The sequence below is a fragment of the Triturus cristatus genome, chromosome 9, assembly GCF_964204655.1.
Source record: "Triturus cristatus chromosome 9, aTriCri1.1, whole genome shotgun sequence".
NCBI lineage: Eukaryota > Metazoa > Chordata > Amphibia > Caudata > Salamandridae > Triturus > Triturus cristatus.
The window spans coordinates 1,039,149,566-1,039,172,162 of record NC_140592.1 but is presented as its reverse complement, the minus strand read 5'-3'; the positions used below and the strand labels follow the sequence as shown (position 1 = coordinate 1,039,172,162).

The following is a 22,597-nucleotide window of genomic DNA, read 5'->3' as shown; positions in this document are numbered from 1 at the left end:
CTGCTCCTGCTCGGAGTGAACCTGTTGACTCGCCTCCATTACCTACCATGAACTAAACAGCAGTGTTCTGGAAGGACTAATCTGTAATACACAATCTCTTGCTAAATAAGCCCCATAGAATTCCCTAAGTCAGGCCTGTCTCATTCCCTCCACTCAAGTGGAAAGAGATACAGCCTCCAGCTCAGGAATGCAGGCAGCACAGCTCCACTGTCTGTGTAGGCGGTTTCTCAACCTACTTCTAGTGCCATGTCAAGATCTGAGGCAATACAAAAGGGATTCTATCAATCAATCAGGGATTTATTGAGCGCGCAACTCACCCGTGAGGGTCTCAAGGTGCTTGGGGGGGGGGGGGGGGGGGGGAGAAGACTGCTCCGGATCAGTCAAAGAGCCAGGTCTTGAGGTCCTTCCTGAACGTGTGTAGGGACGGGGAGCGTCTGATGTTCACTGGGAGCTCGTTCAAGGTCTTGGCTGCGATGTGAGAGAAGGCTCTTTCTCTGGCTTTATTTCTGCGGATGCGGGGAACCTCTGCCAGGGCGAGGTCGGCGGAGCGAAGGCTTCTCTTGGGTGCGTGGTAGGAGACTCTCGTTGAGGTATTTGGGTCCAATGTTGTTGAGGGCTTTGTAGGCATGGGTGAGGAGCTTGAAAGTGACTCTCTTCTCAATGGGGAGCCAGTGAAGGCCGCACAGGTGTTGGGCTCATGTGTTCGTGCTGTGGAGTTCCGAGTACCAGTCTGGCTGCGGCGTTCTGGATGGTTTGGAGTCTGTGTAGGAGAGTTTTGTTGATTCCAGCGTAGAGGGCGTAGCCGTAGTCAAGTCTGCTGGTTATGAGTGCGTGGGTGACCGTCATTCTGCAGTCGGAGGGGATCCATTTGAAGGTCTTACGGAGGATCCGAAGGCAGTTGAAACTGGTGGAGGCGACGGCGTTGATCTGGTGGTTCATGCAGAGGGAGGAGTCGAGGATGATGCAGTGGTTTCGGGTGTGGTCGGTGGAGGTGGGTGGGGTCCCGAGAGCGGGCAGCCACCAGGTGTTGTCCCAGGCAGTGGAGCATTCCACTAGCTACAGTGTACATGGGGGATGTCAGCACAGGTTCAGCTATGACACACAAGCGGAACTTAACACGATCAGGCCTGAGGGCATTTCACTCTCTCATGTAAAAAAGCCAGTCCAAACACTGTTGATTAACAAACAGTATGTAAATTTAGTACGCTTTTGGTGCTTCTTATTGACATCCGAGTCGAGGTCTTGTGCTTAATTTAATTTCACTTCTACGTCTCCCAACCCACACAGATTTTGTGTGTGCTAGGCCAAAAGAAAACAAGAATAGCAGATTAAATTCCAGTCGTGTGACTACATGCCGATTTACTATGCAAGATACATTTGTGCTCCAGCAATACCACTTACAGTTGATGTTCACTAGTATGGCACTACCACGCAACATATACATGTCTGGATGCTGCAAAGCATCGTATAACCCCATGCCCTGAAACAATACCCATTACCTTTGGGTCTAGTTTGCGCTATATAAAACTCCAGAAAAAAAAAAAGTAGATCTGTTTAAGCAGCAAGTCTTGTCCTTGAATGGCCTGTGGGTTTCTTTCTCCTATTCAAACTTTCAGATGCGTAGATCTGGTAGGAAAACAAGTGTCCTGAGTTTCCCACCTCTGGCAATATATGACAGCACTGTGGACAAGTGTTGTATGTGACCTGATCCACTATTTGTACTTAACTCCATATTAAACCATTTGCATTCCTTACTGTGGAATGTGATGTAACATCCTCACAATACCTGGCTTAAGCACATCTCTAGCAATCATTTGGGAAACACTGGAGCATGCCTGATGCCTGTTACCCTTTTTTCACCCAGTCTTTCCACAAGTTTGGTCTTCCAGCGAAATGTAGGTTTTCTAAATGATTACAAATCTGTAAAGTACTGTATTAGTGGAAGTTCATGGAGTGCTGCGCCTGATACAAACTAAATGGGAGGGAGAGGTGGACCCTGGCAAAAATAGAATTAATGCATCCTGTAAATCAAGCTCATTTAACTTTGTCCTCATCAGGCATACCTCATACTAGAGAATTTAAATGTCCTAGCCCCTGGAAAACCAGAAAGATGTCTTCAGTGATCCACTTTGGTTGGCATCTTCCTTCACATACTATGGGAATGCCCACAAATTCAGCCTTTTGCAGGCTGCTGTTTTCAACACCATGGGTATCCACTCGAACAACTCCTGTGCCCAGGTGAAATGGTTTTACTGCCTTAGGATCCCCGAAGACATGAATTTGCATCATTGGCAGCTTGGCTCCTATGTAAGCTGTAGATACCTACCTAGATTGATGAGTTTCACAATGTTTAAACTTCTCACTTCTATATTGGTTAAGCCAAAAGTTTCACATTTGCTTGGTTTACTAATTTCAAAGGCTCATGCTTTGAGACGGCATATGTATGCTAATCCCCATACCCCGCCCCCATTGACTGTAAGATGACAAACATAAGGAGAAATATCAGTGAATTTCTGCGACAGAATCTAACAATGCCCTATTCTACAACCCAACAGCTGCACAAGTCCTGACTTGTGCAGTGCTTTCGTTTTATCTCTTGAACTTGCACAGTCTAGCTTCTTTGTCTTCTCCACCATCTGCTTTGTCTTATTGACTATATGCTTGCTAATATAAAATGAAAATAAAAAGCATATTAAAAATACATAAACTCTGCCCCAGTCTATTGGGAATTGTCCAGATGTTCCCAAGGCCAGTAGTATCCAGGACCATGCCCGTGACACATATTGAAGGTACATAAGGATAAGAACTGACAAAACTGGCATTGTCTTGGGAGTGGGCATACCATCCTCGCATACCCGGAAGGAGATGTAGCAGACAGATTCTGTTAAAGCCCTGCTGTCACCAGTACCTATCTTGGTTATGCCCTTTCTGACTGGGCTACTGCTAAACAATATGATGTAGACATTGCAAGTAGCACTGTTACATTGTTCACCCACCTGCGTTTTCAGGTTGTTTTTGGACCAATAGGTTTTTGGAGATGGTCTAACTTTATCTACTGTGTTGCAAGACAATCAGCTGCCTCCTTCCTTGGACCCACCTCCACTGTGTACTGCGTTTGTATTGATTCAAGAGGAAAGTAATCTGCAGGTAGAAGTGTCCATCAAAAGGAAAAGTGAATTATCTTCAGTAGCTACCTTTCTGATGGATGCTGTATCATCCTATTTCTCACTGACCCATCCACGTATCTGTTCCCTGTAGTAGTTGGAAACCATTATTGATAGGATATCCCCTCGGTTCCATGTGCTGCTTTCCCTTCAAATTGGTCAGCCTTGTCTGTCAGAGCACCAGCTGGTACCATACATCTAGGCTTTCCTGTTTTCAGTTTCTATTTTTGGTAAATTCTAGTGGGGGTTCAGTGTTTTCAAGTGATTCAGTACCTTAAAGAAAACAGTGGTTACACATTTTCGCACCATTAAAAACTGAAGCTGTGTTTTTCCAGTGTTTATGGAACGTTTTGCTTTTATTATTGATTGATATCTGCTCTGACAGTGCATGGTATATACACAGTGTACATACTGTGTATAAAAGTTCCAATATATTTTTACAACCCAAACTTATTGTAGAACACCATACAATACTTATTTAGTGAGTCTTTGACATAGCTTTCTATGAGACTACTGGTGCTCCTGAAGATTGCAATTCTCTGGGACAGGTTCTGCAACAAATGCGTTGAACTAGGTGCGTATGCCCTTAAAGTTACCGAAGCAGTCAAAAATGAAGCCGCACTTTTGAAAGTCCGGAGAAAATTCTCCTTTAGGGAAGGGATCTAGAACTTGTGCAGAGTTCCACAGTGAGGCTTCATAGATTTCAAATGCCATGGTTCGTGAAGGGACATTTCTATGCATCATTTCAAGCCATATCTCATACATTGTAAAACAGTGGGCCACAAACAAAGGGTGGTGAGGTGGGTGGAGGGAACGCGGGAGGGGGAGTGCAGGGGGGTGTTAGTTATGAGATATATATATATATATATATATATATATATATATGCCAATCGTAGATACCCGAAGTATGAAGGCACCACACCCAGCGTAGTTTCAATCTTTATTTCTGGAAGACAGCAGCACACACAGCGAGGCCCTCGCAGCTTAATCCTTCGTGCCATACGCGTTTCAGGAGCAATCTCCCTTGTTCACTGGCTTTCGTCGAGGAGGAAACAGCTGTGCTAGTTTGAATCGCACTCGCGATCTTTTGAAGTGAATCAGGCCCCAATGGGCGTGTCTTTGCAAGGTGTTCTGGTCATTGTGGTACAGGTAAGTTCTTATATCCCAAGTGGATATTGCCGTTCACTTCCCTGAAGTATTTGAAATCCGATTAGGTCGCTGGTTAAAGTCTGGCTGGGCTGCTGCTCGTTCATGTCTCACCAGAGAAAACGCCGTTCCATTCGCGCTCTTTAAATTCACAGGCGCGTGGACCTGCTGGGGTACGCAGTGGGGCAACCTTCGTGGCCAGGGCAGACCACATATATGCCAATCGTAGATACCCGAAGTATGAAGGCGCCACACCCAGCGTAGTTTCAATCTTTATTTCTGGAAGACAGCAGCACACACAGCGAGGCCCTCGCAGCTTAATCCTTCGTGCCATACGCGTTTCAGGAGCAATCTCCCTTGTTCACTGGCTTTCGTCGAGGAGGAAACAGCTGTGCTAGTTTGAATCGCACTCGCGATCTTTTGAAGTGAATCAGGCCCCAATGGGCGTGTCTTTGCAAGGTGTTCTGGTCATTGTGGTACAGGTAAGTTCTTATATCCCAAGTGGATATTGCCGTTCACTTCCCTGAAGTATTTGAAATCCGATTAGGTCGCTGGTTAAAGTCTGGCTGGGCTGCTGCTCGTTCATGTCTCACCAGAGAAAACGCCGTTCCATTCGCGCTCTTTAAATTCACAGGCGCGTGGACCTGCTGGGGTACGCAGTGGGGCAACCTTCGTGGCCAGGGCAGACCACATATATGCCAATCGTAGATACCCGAAGTATGAAGGCGCCACACCCAGCGTAGTTTCAATCTTTATTTCTGGAAGACAGCAGCACACACAGCGAGGCCCTCGCAGCTTAATCCTTCGTGCCATACGCGTTTCAGGAGCAATCTCCCTTGTTCACTGGCTTTCGTCGAGGAGGAAACAGCTGTGCTAGTTTGAATCGCACTCGCGATCTTTTGAAGTGAATCAGGCCCCAATGGGCGTGTCTTTGCAAGGTGTTCTGGTCATTGTGGTACAGGTAAGTTCTTGTATCCCAAGTGGATATTGCCGTTCACTTCCCTGAAGTATTTGAAATCCGATTAGGTCGCTGGTTAAAGTCTGGCTGGGCTGCTGCTCGTTCATGTCTCACCAGAGAAAACGCCGTTCCATTCGCGCTCTTTGAATTCACAGGCGCGTGGACCTGCTGGGGTACGCAGTGGGGCAACCTTCGTGGCCAGGGCAGACCACATATATGCCAATCGTAGATACCCGAAGTATGAAGGCGCCACACCCAGCGTAGTTTCAATCTTTATTTCTGGAAGACAGCAGCACACACAGCGAGGCCCTCGCAGCTTAATCCTTCGTGCCATACGCGTTTCAGGAGCAATCTCCCTTGTTCACTGGCTTTCGTCGAGGAGGAAACAGCTGTGCTAGTTTGAATCGCACTCGCGATCTTTTGAAGTGAATCAGGCCCCAATGGGCGTGTCTTTGCAAGGTGTTCTGGTCATTGTGGTACAGGTAAGTTCTTGTATCCCAAGTGGATATTGCCGTTCACTTCCCTGAAGTATTTGAAATCCGATTAGGTCGCTGGTTAAAGTCTGGCTGGGCTGCTGCTCGTTCATGTCTCACCAGAGAAAACGCCGTTCCATTCGCGCTCTTTGAATTCACAGGCGCGTGGACCTGCTGGGGTACGCAGTGGGGCAACCTTCGTGGCCAGGGCAGACCACATATATGCCAATCGTAGATACCCGAAGTATGAAGGCGCCACACCCAGCGTAGTTTCAATCTTTATTTCTGGAAGACAGCAGCACACACAGCGAGGCCCTCGCAGCTTAATCCTTCGTGCCATACGCGTTTCAGGAGCAATCTCCCTTGTTCACTGGCTTTCGTCGAGGAGGAAACAGCTGTGCTAGTTTGAATCGCACTCGCGATCTTTTGAAGTGAATCAGGCCCCAATGGGCGTGTCTTTGCAAGGTGTTCTGGTCATTGTGGTACAGGTAAGTTCTTGTATCCCAAGTGGATATTGCCGTTCACTTCCCTGAAGTATTTGAAATCCGATTAGGTCGCTGGTTAAAGTCTGGCTGGGCTGCTGCTCGTTCATGTCTCACCAGAGAAAACGCCGTTCCATTCGCGCTCTTTGAATTCACAGGCGCGTGGACCTGCTGGGGTACGCAGTGGGGCAACCTTCGTGGCCAGGGCAGACCACATATATGCCAATCGTAGATACCCGAAGTATGAAGGCGCCACACCCAGCGTAGTTTCAATCTTTATTTCTGGAAGACAGCAGCACACACAGCGAGGCCCTCGCAGCTTAATCCTTCGTGCCATACGCGTTTCAGGAGCAATCTCCCTTGTTCACTGGCTTTCGTCGAGGAGGAAACAGCTGTGCTAGTTTGAATCGCACTCGCGATCTTTTGAAGTGAATCAGGCCCCAATGGGCGTGTCTTTGCAAGGTGTTCTGGTCATTGTGGTACAGGTAAGTTCTTGTATCCCAAGTGGATATTGCCGTTCACTTCCCTGAAGTATTTGAAATCCGATTAGGTCGCTGGTTAAAGTCTGGCTGGGCTGCTGCTCGTTCATGTCTCACCAGAGAAAACGCCGTTCCATTCGCGCTCTTTGAATTCACAGGCGCGTGGACCTGCTGGGGTACGCAGTGGGGCAACCTTCGTGGCCAGGGCAGACCACATATATGCCAATCGTAGATACCCGAAGTATGAAGGCGCCACACCCAGCGTAGTTTCAATCTTTATTTCTGGAAGACAGCAGCACACACAGCGAGGCCCTCGCAGCTTAATCCTTCGTGCCATACGCGTTTCAGGAGCAATCTCCCTTGTTCACTGGCTTTCGTCGAGGAGGAAACAGCTGTGCTAGTTTGAATCGCACTCGCGATCTTTTGAAGTGAATCAGGCCCCAATGGGCGTGTCTTTGCAAGGTGTTCTGGTCATTGTGGTACAGGTAAGTTCTTGTATCCCAAGTGGATATTGCCGTTCACTTCCCTGAAGTATTTGAAATCCGATTAGGTCGCTGGTTAAAGTCTGGCTGGGCTGCTGCTCGTTCATGTCTCACCAGAGAAAACGCCGTTCCATTCGCGCTCTTTGAATTCACAGGCACGTGGACCTGCTGGGGTACGCAGTGGGGCAACCTTCGTGGCCAGGGCAGACCACATATATGCCAATCGTAGATACCCGAAGTATGAAGGCGCCACACCCAGCGTAGTTTCAATCTTTATTTCTGGAAGACAGCAGCACACACAGCGAGGCCCTCGCAGCTTAATCCTTCGTGCCATACGCGTTTCAGGAGCAATCTCCCTTGTTCACTGGCTTTCGTCGAGGAGGAAACAGCTGTGCTAGTTTGAATCGCACTCGCGATCTTTTGAAGTGAATCAGGCTTTAACCAGCGACCTAATCGGATTTCAAATACTTCAGGGAAGAGAACGGCAATATCCACTTGGGATATAAGAACTTACCTGTACCACAATGACCAGAACACCTTGCAAAGACACGCCCATTGGGGCCTGATTCACTTCAAAAGATCGCGAGTGCGATTCAAACTAGCACAGCTGTTTCCTCCTCGACGAAAGCCAGTGAACAAGGGAGATTGCTCCTGAAACGCGTATGGCACGAAGGATTAAGCTGCGAGGGCCTCGCTGTGTGTGCTGCTGTCTTCCAGAAATAAAGATTGAAACTACGCTGGGTGTGGCGCCTTCATACTTCGGGTATCTACGATTGGCATATATGTGGTCTGCCCTGGCCACGAAGGTTGCCCCACTGCGTACCCCAGCAGGTCCACGCGCCTGTGAATTTAAAGAGCGCGAATGGAACGGCGTTTTCTCTGGTGAGACATGAACGAGCAGCAGCCCAGCCAGACTTTAACCAGCGACCTAATCGGATTTCAAATACTTCAGGGAAGTGAACGGCAATATCCACTTGGGATATAAGAACTTACCTGTACCACAATGACCAGAACACCTTGCAAAGACACGCCCATTGGGGCCTGATTCACTTCAAAAGATCGCGAGTGCGATTCAAACTAGCACAGCTGTTTCCTCCTCGACGAAAGCCAGTGAACAAGGGAGATTGCTCCTGAAACGCGTATGGCACGAAGGATTAAGCTGCGAGGGCCTCGCTGTGTGTGCTGCTGTCTTCCAGAAATAAAGATTGAAACTACGCTGGGTGTGGCGCCTTCATACTTCGGGTATCTACGATTGGCATATATGTGGTCTGCCCTGGCCACGAAGGTTGCCCCACTGCGTACCCCAGCAGGTCCACGCGCCTGTGAATTTAAAGAGCGCGAATGGAACGGCGTTTTCTCTGGTGAGACATGAACGAGCAGCAGCCCAGCCAGACTTTAACCAGCGACCTAATCGGATTTCAAATACTTCAGGGAAGTGAACGGCAATATCCACTTGGGATATAAGAACTTACCTGTACCACAATGACCAGAACACCTTGCAAAGACACGCCCATTGGGGCCTGATTCACTTCAAAAGATCGCGAGTGCGATTCAAACTAGCACAGCTGTTTCCTCCTCGACGAAAGCCAGTGAACAAGGGAGATTGCTCCTGAAACGCGTATGGCACGAAGGATTAAGCTGCGAGGGCCTCGCTGTGTGTGCTGCTGTCTTCCAGAAATAAAGATTGAAACTACGCTGGGTGTGGCGCCTTCATACTTCGGGTATCTACGATTGGCATATATGTGGTCTGCCCTGGCCACGAAGGTTGCCCCACTGCGTACCCCAGCAGGTCCACGCGCCTGTGAATTTAAAGAGCGCGAATGGAACGGCGTTTTCTCTGGTGAGACATGAACGAGCAGCAGCCCAGCCAGACTTTAACCAGCGACCTAATCGGATTTCAAATACTTCAGGGAAGTGAACGGCAATATCCACTTGGGATATAAGAACTTACCTGTACCACAATGACCAGAACACCTTGCAAAGACACGCCCATTGGGGCCTGATTCACTTCAAAAGATCGCGAGTGCGATTCAAACTAGCACAGCTGTTTCCTCCTCGACGAAAGCCAGTGAACAAGGGAGATTGCTCCTGAAACGCGTATGGCACGAAGGATTAAGCTGCGAGGGCCTCGCTGTGTGTGCTGCTGTCTTCCAGAAATAAAGATTGAAACTACGCTGGGTGTGGCGCCTTCATACTTCGGGTATCTACGATTGGCATATATGTGGTCTGCCCTGGCCACGAAGGTTGCCCCACTGCGTACCCCAGCAGGTCCACGCGCCTGTGAATTTAAAGAGCGCGAATGGAACGGCGTTTTCTCTGGTGAGACATGAACGAGCAGCAGCCCAGCCAGACTTTAACCAGCGACCTAATCGGATTTCAAATACTTCAGGGAAGTGAACGGCAATATCCACTTGGGATATAAGAACTTACCTGTACCACAATGACCAGAACACCTTGCAAAGACACGCCCATTGGGGCCTGATTCACTTCAAAAGATCGCGAGTGCGATTCAAACTAGCACAGCTGTTTCCTCCTCGACGAAAGCCAGTGAACAAGGGAGATTGCTCCTGAAACGCGTATGGCACGAAGGATTAAGCTGCGAGGGCCTCGCTGTGTGTGCTGCTGTCTTCCAGAAATAAAGATTGAAACTACGCTGGGTGTGGCGCCTTCATACTTCGGGTATCTACGATTGGCATATATGTGGTCTGCCCTGGCCACGAAGGTTGCCCCACTGCGTACCCCAGCAGGTCCACGCGCCTGTGAATTTAAAGAGCGCGAATGGAACGGCGTTTTCTCTGGTGAGACATGAACGAGCAGCAGCCCAGCCAGACTTTAACCAGCGACCTAATCGGATTTCAAATACTTCAGGGAAGTGAACGGCAATATCCACTTGGGATATAAGAACTTACCTGTACCACAATGACCAGAACACCTTGCAAAGACACGCCCATTGGGGCCTGATTCACTTCAAAAGATCGCGAGTGCGATTCAAACTAGCACAGCTGTTTCCTCCTCGACGAAAGCCAGTGAACAAGGGAGATTGCTCCTGAAACGCGTATGGCACGAAGGATTAAGCTGCGAGGGCCTCGCTGTGTGTGCTGCTGTCTTCCAGAAATAAAGATTGAAACTACGCTGGGTGTGGTGCCTTCATACTTCGGGTATCTACGATTGGCATATATGTGGTCTGCCCTGGCCACGAAGGTTGCCCCACTGCGTACCCCAGCAGGTCCACGCGCCTGTGAATTTAAAGAGCGCGAATGGAACGGCGTTTTCTCTGGTGAGACATGAACGAGCAGCAGCCCAGCCAGACTTTAACCAGCGACCTAATCGGATTTCAAATACTTCAGGGAAGTGAACGGCAATATCCACTTGGGATATAAGAACTTACCTGTACCACAATGACCAGAACACCTTGCAAAGACACGCCCATTGGGGCCTGATTCACTTCAAAAGATCGCGAGTGCGATTCAAACTAGCACAGCTGTTTCCTCCTCGACGAAAGCCAGTGAACAAGGGAGATTGCTCCTGAAACGCGTATGGCACGAAGGATTAAGCTGCGAGGGCCTCGCTGTGTGTGCTGCTGTCTTCCAGAAATAAAGATTGAAACTACGCTGGGTGTGGCGCCTTCATACTTCGGGTATCTACGATTGGCATATATATATATATATATATATATATATATATATATATATATATATATATATATATATATATATATATATAATTTTTTAATTTTTTTTATTTTGTTTTTTTAAAGAACTTACCTGAAGCTGCCGGCTGACTCCCCCATCTCCTTTCCTCTTCCTGGTCCCTGCAGCCCCTTGGACAGACTCCCATCCAATCCCTGTGCTGCAGAGCAGGACAGGGATTGGCCTGAGTTGGCTGGAAAGACCCTACGCTAAGACCAGGGAGTCTGTGGGGTTTCTTCAGCCCGGCTGTTCAATGCATCCTGGCTGGAGAAACCATGTGTGTTTGGCTGCCTGAGACAGCCGGCCAACACAGATATGCACACTTAGGGAGTTCACATAACACTCCTCCTTCCCCCTCCCATGCCTCAGCCCACTCCTCCCTAAAGCACTGACTCACAGCCAGCAAATGAAAAATAAAACAATGCTAGAACATTGTTTTATTTTTTATTAGCTGGCTCTGAGCCAGACAGTGGGGCGATGCTCCTCGGCCAATGAGGAGGAGCTGCCGCTGTTGTAAAAGAACATTTCCTGAATTGCTTCTCAACATTTCTTTGCTTACCTAGTGGCAAGCACTCTAACATGGAACATGTTGCAGTGGCAAAGTGACTAAACATGTTACCCAGCCTTTACTCAAGGAAATGTTTCACATCTATACCAATTATGCTGAACACTTGGTACACAAGGGTGTTTTCGTACTCTAGTCCTGTTTTCATGTAAAAATCTAAGAATGCATTAGAGAACTTTTTTTCTCATAACTATCAATATGCAACCGAAGATACTCACATTTCTTGCCTTTGGCATCATCACTCAGCAAAAATTGAGTAAACAGTTGCCCCATGGATAATATAGCATTCACGACCTCTAGGACTGAGAACCACCAGCTAAATAACACAGTTGGGATAACTCTTTCTTTGATGCCACACAAAGCACAAAATTAGAAATATTTGCGTTTTAGTTACCAAGCATACAAAACAGTGCACCAGAATGGACTAAAAAGTCAATAGCATTCTTGATTAATTCTGAAGATTGTAAAGATGCTTTCAGCTTACCATCTAGAAAGTGGCAAGGATCTCTTACTGGGAAGCACTTCACCTCGGGTATTGATTTTGACCGTTCATCGCACACTTTTTCCATAAATGTAGCTGAATCACTGCAGATGCAAACAATGTCACTCCAATCTTTGTTGAACTTGGTAAGAACATTTTGCGTCCGCATTCCAAGTGACACTGCGTTCCATGTTTTCCAAAAGTCTGGTGTCCTGTTTTCACCACTATCCCAGATCCTTGAGGACAGCACTCTTTTCACATATACCCGTCACTACACCTTGCATTGAATGTTTAAAGCCTGGGGTGTTTGGCAATTCACCTACTATCAATACTGACTTGCTATAAAAGGAGGCTGATGTATCAAGGGCCTTTACCCATGGGCAAATGGGATGGTAGAAATTGGGAAAGATTCTTATGAAACTAGCCATTTTACTTATCAGTGAAAGAATTAAACATAGACAAAATATCAAATATGATTTTGATATTTCCTGATTCTCTACAGTTTATAAAATAATTAAATAATACCTAATGCATGCTTCTAAATCCTGCATCTTTAGTCCAAAGACCACAAAACTTAAAGAAACAATATTTTAGTGACATCCCTAAACACCAAACTCAAGCAGAATAATGTTAGCCCAGTCTTTCTTGCTGCTACCTTGTATAACAAAGTTACATTGCATTGGCCCCTTCAGAAAGAAAAAAAGAGTCTTTCACTCTCCTTTTCTTTCCTTTCTTTGAATGGCATTTAGTTTGTGGTTGAGCAAGTGTTTATATGTTTACACTGGTGAGGACTATTTCCCTTTCGGTGGGGTTTTAGCTGTTATTATAGGTTTAAACCTAAAACAAGATAGCCTACATATATTTCCTGTGTGTCAAATCATGGGAGACACCAGAATCAAGTCGGAACCATAGCATCACCTGCTGGTCCAGGAGAGCTATTGCAACTTTTCCAGATCAAGTCAGGCACCTAGAGGAGATTCAAAAGATGATGCAATAGCCATAAGAAATGTGGTTACTGGAGTTATATAACTTTTTCCTTTCTTCTTTATTTAAAGTTACAAGTTTTCCTTAGTGGTTTTGTTTCAGTTCTGCAGAAACCGTTTCAATATTGTTCAGGAGCATTTTCATAATAAAATGGCACTTGGTTGCTTCACAAAGCTGTTTTCTTACACAAGCTCTCCAAATTTGTTTCCTGTCCCCTTTCTATTCTTTATAGAGTGCGTCACTGTATTCATTACTAAAGGCTTACGGCGAGCTCGTGGGAGTGGCCACTTTGAAACTGTTCTTTTATGAGAAATTATGGCATATGGTTGCTAATTGTCTCAAACGTCCCCTGAAGCTGTTATTGAGAAACCATACGATGATTCCAGAAGACTGAATAGTGTTTCCACCTCTATAAGGTCCTACAATCATCTTTTCATTAGAGTAGGACTAAAGAGCAGCATCCACAAGCTTCTGCTGTCAGAGTTTGGTTTCTATATGGGCAGTGTCATGCATATTGCATGAACAGCAGATAAAATGGCAGGCACGCTTTGAATCCGGTTCGAATGTAGTCATTAGGTCTGAGAATGTCCACTGGGACTCTGAAATCTTGCTGCAGATGAGCAGTATCAGGTGCAAGCCCTGCACCATCAAGCTGTCCATGAGCGCCAGGTCATTCATCCTCGTCAACAAACTCTATAACAAAGAGCCGGTCTAAAAGGTCCCCCGGGGTACGCCTGCAGGCAGGGCCAGGACAGTACGCTACAACAAGTTCAATCCAGAGGCAGTCGCTCTGTTTTGTCTTTTGGTAATCAAGCACATTTAATATAAATCTATTTAAAAGATTTTTAGCATACAGCCACTTTCTGCCAGACAATAAGGTTGCGAATGGGCCCCAACGCGTTTAGTCTTGGCAGTGATAGCTCTGCGCAGTGGCGTAACAAAAGTTGAGGGGGGCCCCCCTGCAAAGTACATGGGGGTCCCTCTGGAGTCAGTCAGGAGCTCTCAGGCCAGGGCACTGTGCTGAGGGGACATCATGGAGCTCGGGGAATGTGGGGGCCTATGTTACGCCACTGGCTCTGCAGCAATAAAGACCTATAGATCTGTGGATTAATCTCCTCATCAAAGGCCCAAATTTGTGTACATATTCAGTTACATGCTCAAACATCTGAGAGCTCACCTCATTGTCATTCCTCAGAGTTCAATAAAATTAGTATTTTTTAATTGTGCAATATCAACACCTGTTTACTGTCCAATGCAGCCATACGATTGGTATAGCAAGGGAAGTTATTAGCTGTGCCTACGCAATAGATATTGCTTTTATTACATGACAGATCGTGTTTTCTGCTTCCTGTTCATAGATAGTGTCAGGGCAAGATAGCTTGCTGCAAGCTGCAGTTATCTGCTTTGAAAGTGTAGGAGTCTTTCTCACTCCTCTATGGCGACTTGCTGGCACAGCCTATGTTGCTTTAATGTTGTGCGTGTGCTTTGTTCAGATGAAAGTGTTTACTGCTGTTGAGATGGATCTGGAGAAGCTGTAATCCCCAGAGTTTTTTAAATCCTGGAGAGCTGGTTGAAGGCAGCCAGCAAGGCAACTAAAGCTAATTGTTTGGCAGATGATGGCCACTGATCTGCCAAGCCTTCGCCATACAGGGCGCGTGGGTGAATCTAAAACCTGAGCACTCCTAGCTACTTCTGTTTGTGGAAGGGTAACTGGGTGAAAACTGGAGGCATCTCTGACCTTTTCTGAAGTCTTCTATCTTATTTGAAGTGCAGATCCAGCCTAAAGCCCCCCTCCCCCTTCCAATGAATTTCCGTCCTCAGTATGTTATAAAATGGTGTTCAGCACAGTGTTTCCTTTGAAAATTGCTCACTGCCTATTCATTTCCCCCAAACAGAAAATGATGTCTTCGGGAGAAGAGTTGGATCTCTTGATAAACAAGCATCACAAGGATCTGGTAAGATGATTTATTGTATGGCTAAGCTATAGATTTGTAGTTTTCAGCTACAAAGTGCAAGAATGTCTGTAGTGTTGCATTGCAGGTTGATAAGGATTCCTTCTTTACATTCTACTGTCTTAAATTCTAATATCTTAGCGGAACACAGTTCTTTAACTGTAAGGACTCCAGTTATATATATGTGTGTGTGTGTATATATATATATATATGTGTGTGTGTGTATATATAGGTTTTTTTCACTATAAAACAAAGGTTACAGGGGCGTTATTGTTAGGAAATGGAATTTTAAAAAATAGAAATTCACTGGAAAAAAAAGGTTACAGGGTCTTCTAGTTGGGCTCAGATTTCAGACGGCCAAAACCATAGAAATTCAGCAGTTGTAGTTACCTGAGCTAACTATAACTTACGCCCCTGTAATGCACTACTTATGACCTCACATATTACATCACTCATGACCTCACATATTACATCACTCAAGACCCAACTCCCACCCTGCGGCATTCCCATCCTTCCCTCTACTCTCCCCAAAAAAGAATCGGATAACACTGACAAAAGCAGGCATTCCTGAAAAAGAATATTCTAAGTGGGGCCCAATATTGAAATGCGGTAATGGTGCAGAGGGGATCACAAGCACATCTGGGAGCTCCAGCATCGGGCCATGGATAACTTGGAAGGGAGAGCGCAGCCAAGGGGACATCTAGTCAGAGGTTTCATCCGCACTCCCAGGCTCATCTCCCCAAAAATCGGCAAAAATCGCATTCCATGCCCTCGCATATTCTGAGGGGTGCCTGCCTTGGTGTGCTTCACAAAGTAGATCGGTAACCTCCCATAATCCTATCATATTACTTCTGCCTGCCAACTGTCAATTCAAGGAACCTCCGTGTTCTTCCATATGATAATGATTTTACGCTTAGCCAGCACCAAGGCCAGGTCGATGAAGCAGCTAGTGACTCTTTATTTAGCAGGGTGTGGATAGATACCTAGAGGACAAAATCGGGGCAAACAGGGGCACGTACAGTGGCCCATGCTAATACACGCACCACTTCACACCAATAGTGGGTTAATTGGGTGCATCCCCACTACATATGGAGGATGTCCCATGTAGTAACTCGGCAGTGTGGGCAGTCAGGCGAGGCTGAGGGAAAATATACGCTAAGCTTCGAAGGCGAAGGACATAAAAAGTAGCTTAAAGCAATCATTGCAGGAAATTTTGGATGCCACCTCCCACAAACTGGCCCAATTTCCATCCTAGATGGGGGTTTATTACACTGAACTGTTACGTTACTTTAACCCTTATTTTTTGGTGAATTACAGGTTGTTGTTTTTTTTAAAGTAAATTAATTATTTTTGTAAGTGTATGTATGGTAGATTGACTTTAAAATTGATGTTGTTCTGTTATTGAAGCAAAAGATTTTATTTTTATTGTAACAAAACAGCATATGGTTCACAGTTTGCAAAATCTTTGTAAAATGTGTGTGAGTACTAAACAGATAAATATTTAATAGTTTATTTGCTCAGTAATTGTAAACTTGATATCACAACATGGCACCTGCAAACCTTTTTTGAGATGTCATTACTCTCACAATGATGGGTGTGCATAGTAGGGTGTGTGGAAGGACTGGCCCCTCTGCTGAGACCTCTCTTTGTAATGATGGATGTGCGCAGTAGGATGTGGAGAGGGACTGGCCTCTCCTTCCAGACCTGTCTCTCAGATGACGTGTGTGCGTAGAGTGTGTGGAAGGACTGGCCTCTATGCTGAAACCTCTCTCTGTAATTATAAGTGTGCATAGTAGGGTGTGGGGAGGGACTGAGCTCTCCTTTCAGACCTCTCTCTCAAAGGACAGGTGTGCGTAGTAAGGTGTGTAAATGGATGGCCTCTCTGCTGAGACCTCTTTAATGATAGGTATGCGTAGTAGGGTGTGGGGAGAGACTGTCCTCTCTGGTGAGACCTCTCTCTGAAATAGGTGTGCGTAGTAGGGTGTGCGGAGGGACTGGACTTTCTATTCAGACCCCTCTAAGATGACAGCTGTGTGTAGTACGGTGTAGGGAGGGACTGGCCTTTTGTGAGACTTCTCTCTGTAATTATGGGTGTGCGTAGTAGGGTGTGGAAAGAGACGGGCCTCTCTCTGTAATGATAGGTATGAGTGGTAGGGTGTGGAGAGTGAAGGCCTCTTCTTTCAGACCTCTCAGATGACGGGTGTGCGTAGTAGGGTCTGTGGAGGGAGTGGCCTCTCCTTTCAGGCATCTCTCTCAGATGACCAGTGTGTGTAGTAAGGTGTGGAGAGGGAGAGCCCTCTCCTTTTAGACCTCGCCCAGTTGAAGGATGTGCGTAGTGGGGTGTGTAGGGGGACTGGCCTCTCCACTGAGACCTATCTCTGTAATGATAGGGTAGGGACTGGGCTCTCCTTTCAGACCTCTCTCTCAAAATGATGGGTGTGCCTAGTAGGGGGTGTGGAGAGATGGGCCTCTCTGCTGATACCTCATAGCTCTCGCAGTGACGGGTGTGCATAGTAGGGTTTGTAGAAGGACTGGCCCCTCTGCTGATACCGCTCTGTAATGATGGGTGTACGGTGTAGGGTGTGGAGAGTATAGCGAGGTAGAGGGTGTGAAGAGAGACTAGTCTTTCCCTTCAGACCAGATAACTGGTGCGCATAGTAGGGTGTTAACTCTACTCACAACTCTTCTCAAACCAGCGACCATAAATAGTAGAGTCTGATAAACACTATCTCCAGTAAGACTCCTTCATACAGTAATAAGTGGGCATAGCAGAGTGTACCTACTCCTTCCTACTTTTCATGATTATGCCAGTCTCGCCAGACTGTAACATTTAAAACAATTATAATAATTTACCTTCTCATCATCACAGTACTTCTCTTGCATGCTTCCTCTCAAAAACAAAGACCACAATATATTCCTACTAATATAGTGTATTGAGAACACATCTGCTTCTTTTTACTATTCACGATCCCTTGAGAGCCCCACATGTATTATCTTCACAGCAGTTATCCCTTAGACACCTCCTCTCTAAATCTAGGGGGACAGCGTGCTTTTCTGTTGCCCTCTGATATAACTTTTTTACTTCATTTCCACAACACCTCCAATTTTTCACAGTAAACAGTAACAGCGGGCATTTAAATTCTAACATTCCAATAGCCAGCCAGTTAGAGGGCTCACTCTCACAGGACTCGCAGGAGCTTCTCGTTCCTGCAAGAGCGTGAAGGCTCATGGGAAAAATTGGCCTCTCGACTAATCACAGTGCTCCAATTTTTTATTTAGTGCTGTCTTGGGACGCCTGCGGGATTCTCTCGAGCCTAAATGGCAAAATATTAAAGTATTTATTTTAGCCTTAATACCTCTAAAGCTACTGAATGGATTTACACTAAGTCACAAAAAGCACAATCTTCAGACCAAGATCTGGCTTTCTGCCAAATTTGGTGTAATTCTGTTCAGTAGTTTTTGCTAAAACCTTTTCTTGAAATCTATGAAAAATGCATGAAGATTATATTTATTGGGACACCCCTTTTTTTCTCAGCCCCCGCTTGACAGATAATACCAAATCTTTCCACGAAGGAGCTGAAGTGGATGAACTTTCTTTTGGGAACGTTCGTGAAAATTCGTCAAATAGGGCCAAAAATTATTAGCAAACCAAAAAACACTCTGTCTAGGGAAAAGCAGACCTAACTATAACTGGAACTGTGTAAATGCTCCTTATAAATCTTGAATGGAAGAAACTGCTTTATTCTCTCTTTTGTATTGATTAACATAATTCTAAGTGATATCATAGGACAGCAAAGCCTCTAAATTGTATAGATGGCAAGATTGGGATTGTGTGTATGGCACGCTTTTGCAGTTGTTACATTCCAAACTTTGACTACCTTTATTTCTGTGTATTTCACCTCCAACTCTCCACAATGCTGGAAATGCTTTTGGGTTTAACCACTTTTTTCATTACGTTTATATGCAGCCTTGATAAACCCCTATTATTATTCTCTTGGGTGAAACACGTGCCAGCTGAATTGTAAAGATTTGCTGAAATAACAGCAAATCAAGAGACAAACACATGAACATTTTGATTGTAATCAATTTATTCAACACAAGAGAATTCCAGAAGCCACATGACTATTACTCATTCTTCCTATTGACTTGGTATAGCAGTAACTCCCAGAGGAGCATAGTTAATGAACTTTAAAGCGGTTCAATCTGGGATGCCCAAAAATGTCCAGTAACAGAATCTGACTAAAGCATTGTACGTCCTCTATTCAGCGAATGTAACATTTTGTTATGTCCAGGTTTAGTTTGTAACCTGAAAGGGCTGCACCTACTCATGAAGATTAGGGAACAGACATGGATAGCAGAACTGTTGTCGTATGCGCAAGCTGCAACTTTGAAGATTTGTTTCTTTGTTTGGCTACGTTTAACGAGGCTGTTCATTGGTATTAGGTTGATCTATGGTACAAGTAGTAGAATGCGTAAGATGGGATAAGTGACATCTTGCCTACTTCCTCTGCAGAATTTAAATGAGGGGAAGTGAAGACAGTGCTAGATATGTGCAGTGGGCAAGCACTTCATATGTAGTTCCGCTCCCTCATTTGTTTTCCTTAATTCTTCTCCAGATTATCCTTCATTTCATTAATTTTATATCTTCAGTTGCTCCCTCTTTTCCTGTGTCGTCCTCCTTTCTATCTTCCTCTCACTAGTGTCTTCAAACAAATGCTTAATTTGTATACGAATAAGTGTCAGTGGTTCAAAGCTTGTCTAAGAAGCCTGTTGGCGCTCCATAATGTCTGGATTGCAGAATACCACCGTGTACCTTGTTCATTCACCCCCATACACTCTGTCACTTAATACCGTTCTTGTAGGTTCTTTTTCATCCCTGCTTTCTCCATTTGACACTGTATCCCCATCTTTCCCTTCCCCATCACCCTTTTTTCCTTTCTCGCTTTTGTTCTGGGTCAAAGTTTGATGAATTAGAATAAGTCCCAGTGCCCAAAAATTAGTGCCAGTGGGACCACCCCTACAACCCATTGCTCAAATTAATCACTGCTTGGAAACTGGGACAAAGACAGGAATTGATGCATAACACTGCCCTACCTTGCTTATAGTGGCAACTAACTTTCGCATATGGCTGGGTCTGAACTGGGGTGGCAAAGTGAGCTAAAGAACTATGATGGATTCAACCAAGATCTAGTAGTGACTGGGGTTGAGTGTCTGTTTCAGCACTAAGTCCATCATCTTATTGTGTTTGCTGAATTAACTTGTACTGTCTGAAGTCTTGGTGTGAACCTAGGCGATCTGGAGCCTATGAGGCTGCATTTATGGTCCATTGGAATACAATAAGAAAAGTGACAACTTAGCTTGCCAGCTGCACAGTTCTAATATTCTAGACTCTTTGAGGTCATATCTAGCCCAGAAGAAGGTACTATGCCCTCTGTGTTAAACATTTTATCAGCCTTAACCGTTACTTTGTTTATAAAAATGTTTTTTTTGTTTTGTTTTTTCTAAAAACAGATTATCTCTGACTGAAATTAATTGAATTTCAGCAGAGCCCATAGTTGTTAAATGGGCCCTGTTAGTGCAAAAACTAAAACCTTGCCATGACACTAGGTGCACTATTACTTACTTGCTGACATTCTGTGACAAAAAATATTTTTTTCACATTTTGAAACTGAAATACATCACTAAAAAAACTTTAAGAACTGCTCAAAGTAGTGAGTCTGCAAAAAATTTCTGGAGGAGAGTTGGAGGACAAATATATTGATTCAGTAAATAGTATACGCTCTAAAGATTTTAAAGGTGCAAACGAGATAAACGCATCAGAAGATGGTCTTGGGGTTTCTAACTCGTTTTCCAACTCAACTAACATTTGTTTTGCAGTGTGAATCTTTTAAGGATTCACATTATGTGCATTATTCTGCCATTTAGTGGCTGGGTCCAGAACTTGTATATAGTAGTCCCGTTTCTCTTTTTTTTTTTTTTTCTTGTTGCTGGGCATCAACAGTCCCCACCATTGTTCCATTCTCTCCTGATGTCGGACAACTTCCCCTGAAGTTTCATGCCTTTCTTGCCATCCTCAGATTCTTTTCTTCTGCTGTTGGGTCTGGAAATATCGTAAGATCTCCAAGCTACAGGAGGAATAATAATAAGAAAAACTTTGGGATATCGAAAGAAGTGTTCTAGGAAGATCTCTGCGAACTCCAAGCAAAAATCGAAGAAAGAGGAGTTTTTTCATCGAGGGAGAATGTGCAGACGGGGGGCAATCGTGCTAGTCATTAAATGGAGAAGACATTGTTTCGTTTTTGCCTAGTGCCACCATAAACTCGCACAAAGGTACAGCCATGTCTGCAGTCTTTGCTTGCCAGTCGACCACAAGTCAGAATCCTGTGAGGTCTGTGTGTAGTTTAAGGTGAAGACACTGAAAGCTCAAGAGAAACAAAGGCACTCAGATTATGCTATGCAGGAAGCAACCTCACTCAGTGATTTGGTTTTGTTGAGTAAATAAGACAACGCCGCCAAAGAAGCAGATAAAGAAACTAACATCGAAAAGAACATAGACATTGAAAAAACAAAATAGGAAGTCGAAAGAAAAACACTGACCGGTTAACCCGAAAAAGATAATAGCGGTCAAGCCAAAAGCCAAAACATAAGTCTGCCTCTGCACTGAAAAAGTCAGACTGAAGGCAAGGCACAAAGGATACCGCAGGTGGGAAACTGCTGAAAAAACATTGACGTCGAAAGACAATCGAAGCCGAGACAATGAGAAAAAAAACAGAAGCTATACCAACAGCAAACAAACCTTCGACATCAGAAAAGAGAGCAACTACCCTCAACAACGAGGAATGCGCCCTCGAAATAGAGCGCAAGTAAAGATGGCTCAAGGCTGAAATGGCGGCTATCCTTCAAACGAAAAAGGTCTTTTAGGATTCAATTGTAACCATCGCTGAAGGATCATGAGAGAATGATTCAGGGGACTTAGCATCCCCACTAACTCCCGAGCCACAGCAAGAAAAGGAACACGAACTTGTCTATGAAGAAGAGACCAAAGGACAGAGGCTGTACCAGGACGTCGAAGAATTAGGTGTTGAAGATCTATGACAGGATCTTGAAGCAGACTCCCCGAAGAAGCCATTGACACATACCCTTCAAGGCCATTGCCTCCTGATGATGTCACAATGGTCAAAAAGGCAGCGGAACAGTATAGAGTACAACTGGACAAAGAAAAGAAAAGGCTCAAACCTGTTACTTACTAGAGACACGGATACCTTAACAAAACAAAAAAAAATTCCTTCCAATGCTCCCAAGCATCAAAGTTCAGGGCAGAGAGGCATTTAAGGAGCCAGCAACCTGCAGGGCAGTGACTCCCAAAGTGGAGAAGAATATAAACACTCCTCTAAAGACCTTCCATACATCCGGGGTAATGTGGTGACTGACTCCATCATCGTAGCCACAGCCAGAAACCGAGCAAATACTCCGACCACCTCTGGACCTTCTCCAAATAGAGAAAGCAAGAAGATATAAATGGTGGAAGGAAAATTTAAGAGGAGCAGCAACTCAGTGGAGAATAGTAAACTCGAAACATTGCTAAATAAATTTGCCCATCAAAACTGGGAAGAGATGGCAGCGTTAATGTAGCAGCTTCCCGAGCAATAAAAAAAAAAAAAGAAAAAAGTTAAATCCCTAGCTGAAGTTGGAAAAGGTAACACCAACACATGCTTAAAGTCCGCATTGGACACTGCAGATAC

The 22,597-nt window shown here is 45.2% G+C and overlaps 1 protein-coding gene across 1 annotated transcript in view; it reads left to right on the top strand.

Moving 5' to 3' along the window:
- Positions 1 to 22,597, top strand: part of SPINT1 (serine peptidase inhibitor, Kunitz type 1) — a 223,578-nt gene that overhangs the window by 184,618 nt on the left and 16,363 nt on the right. Inside the window, exon 9 of the mRNA XM_085626845.1 lies at positions 14,799 to 14,858. Coding sequence (XP_085482971.1) covers positions 14,799 to 14,858 — 60 coding nt within the window. The remainder of the gene's footprint in view (positions 1 to 14,798; positions 14,859 to 22,597) is intronic.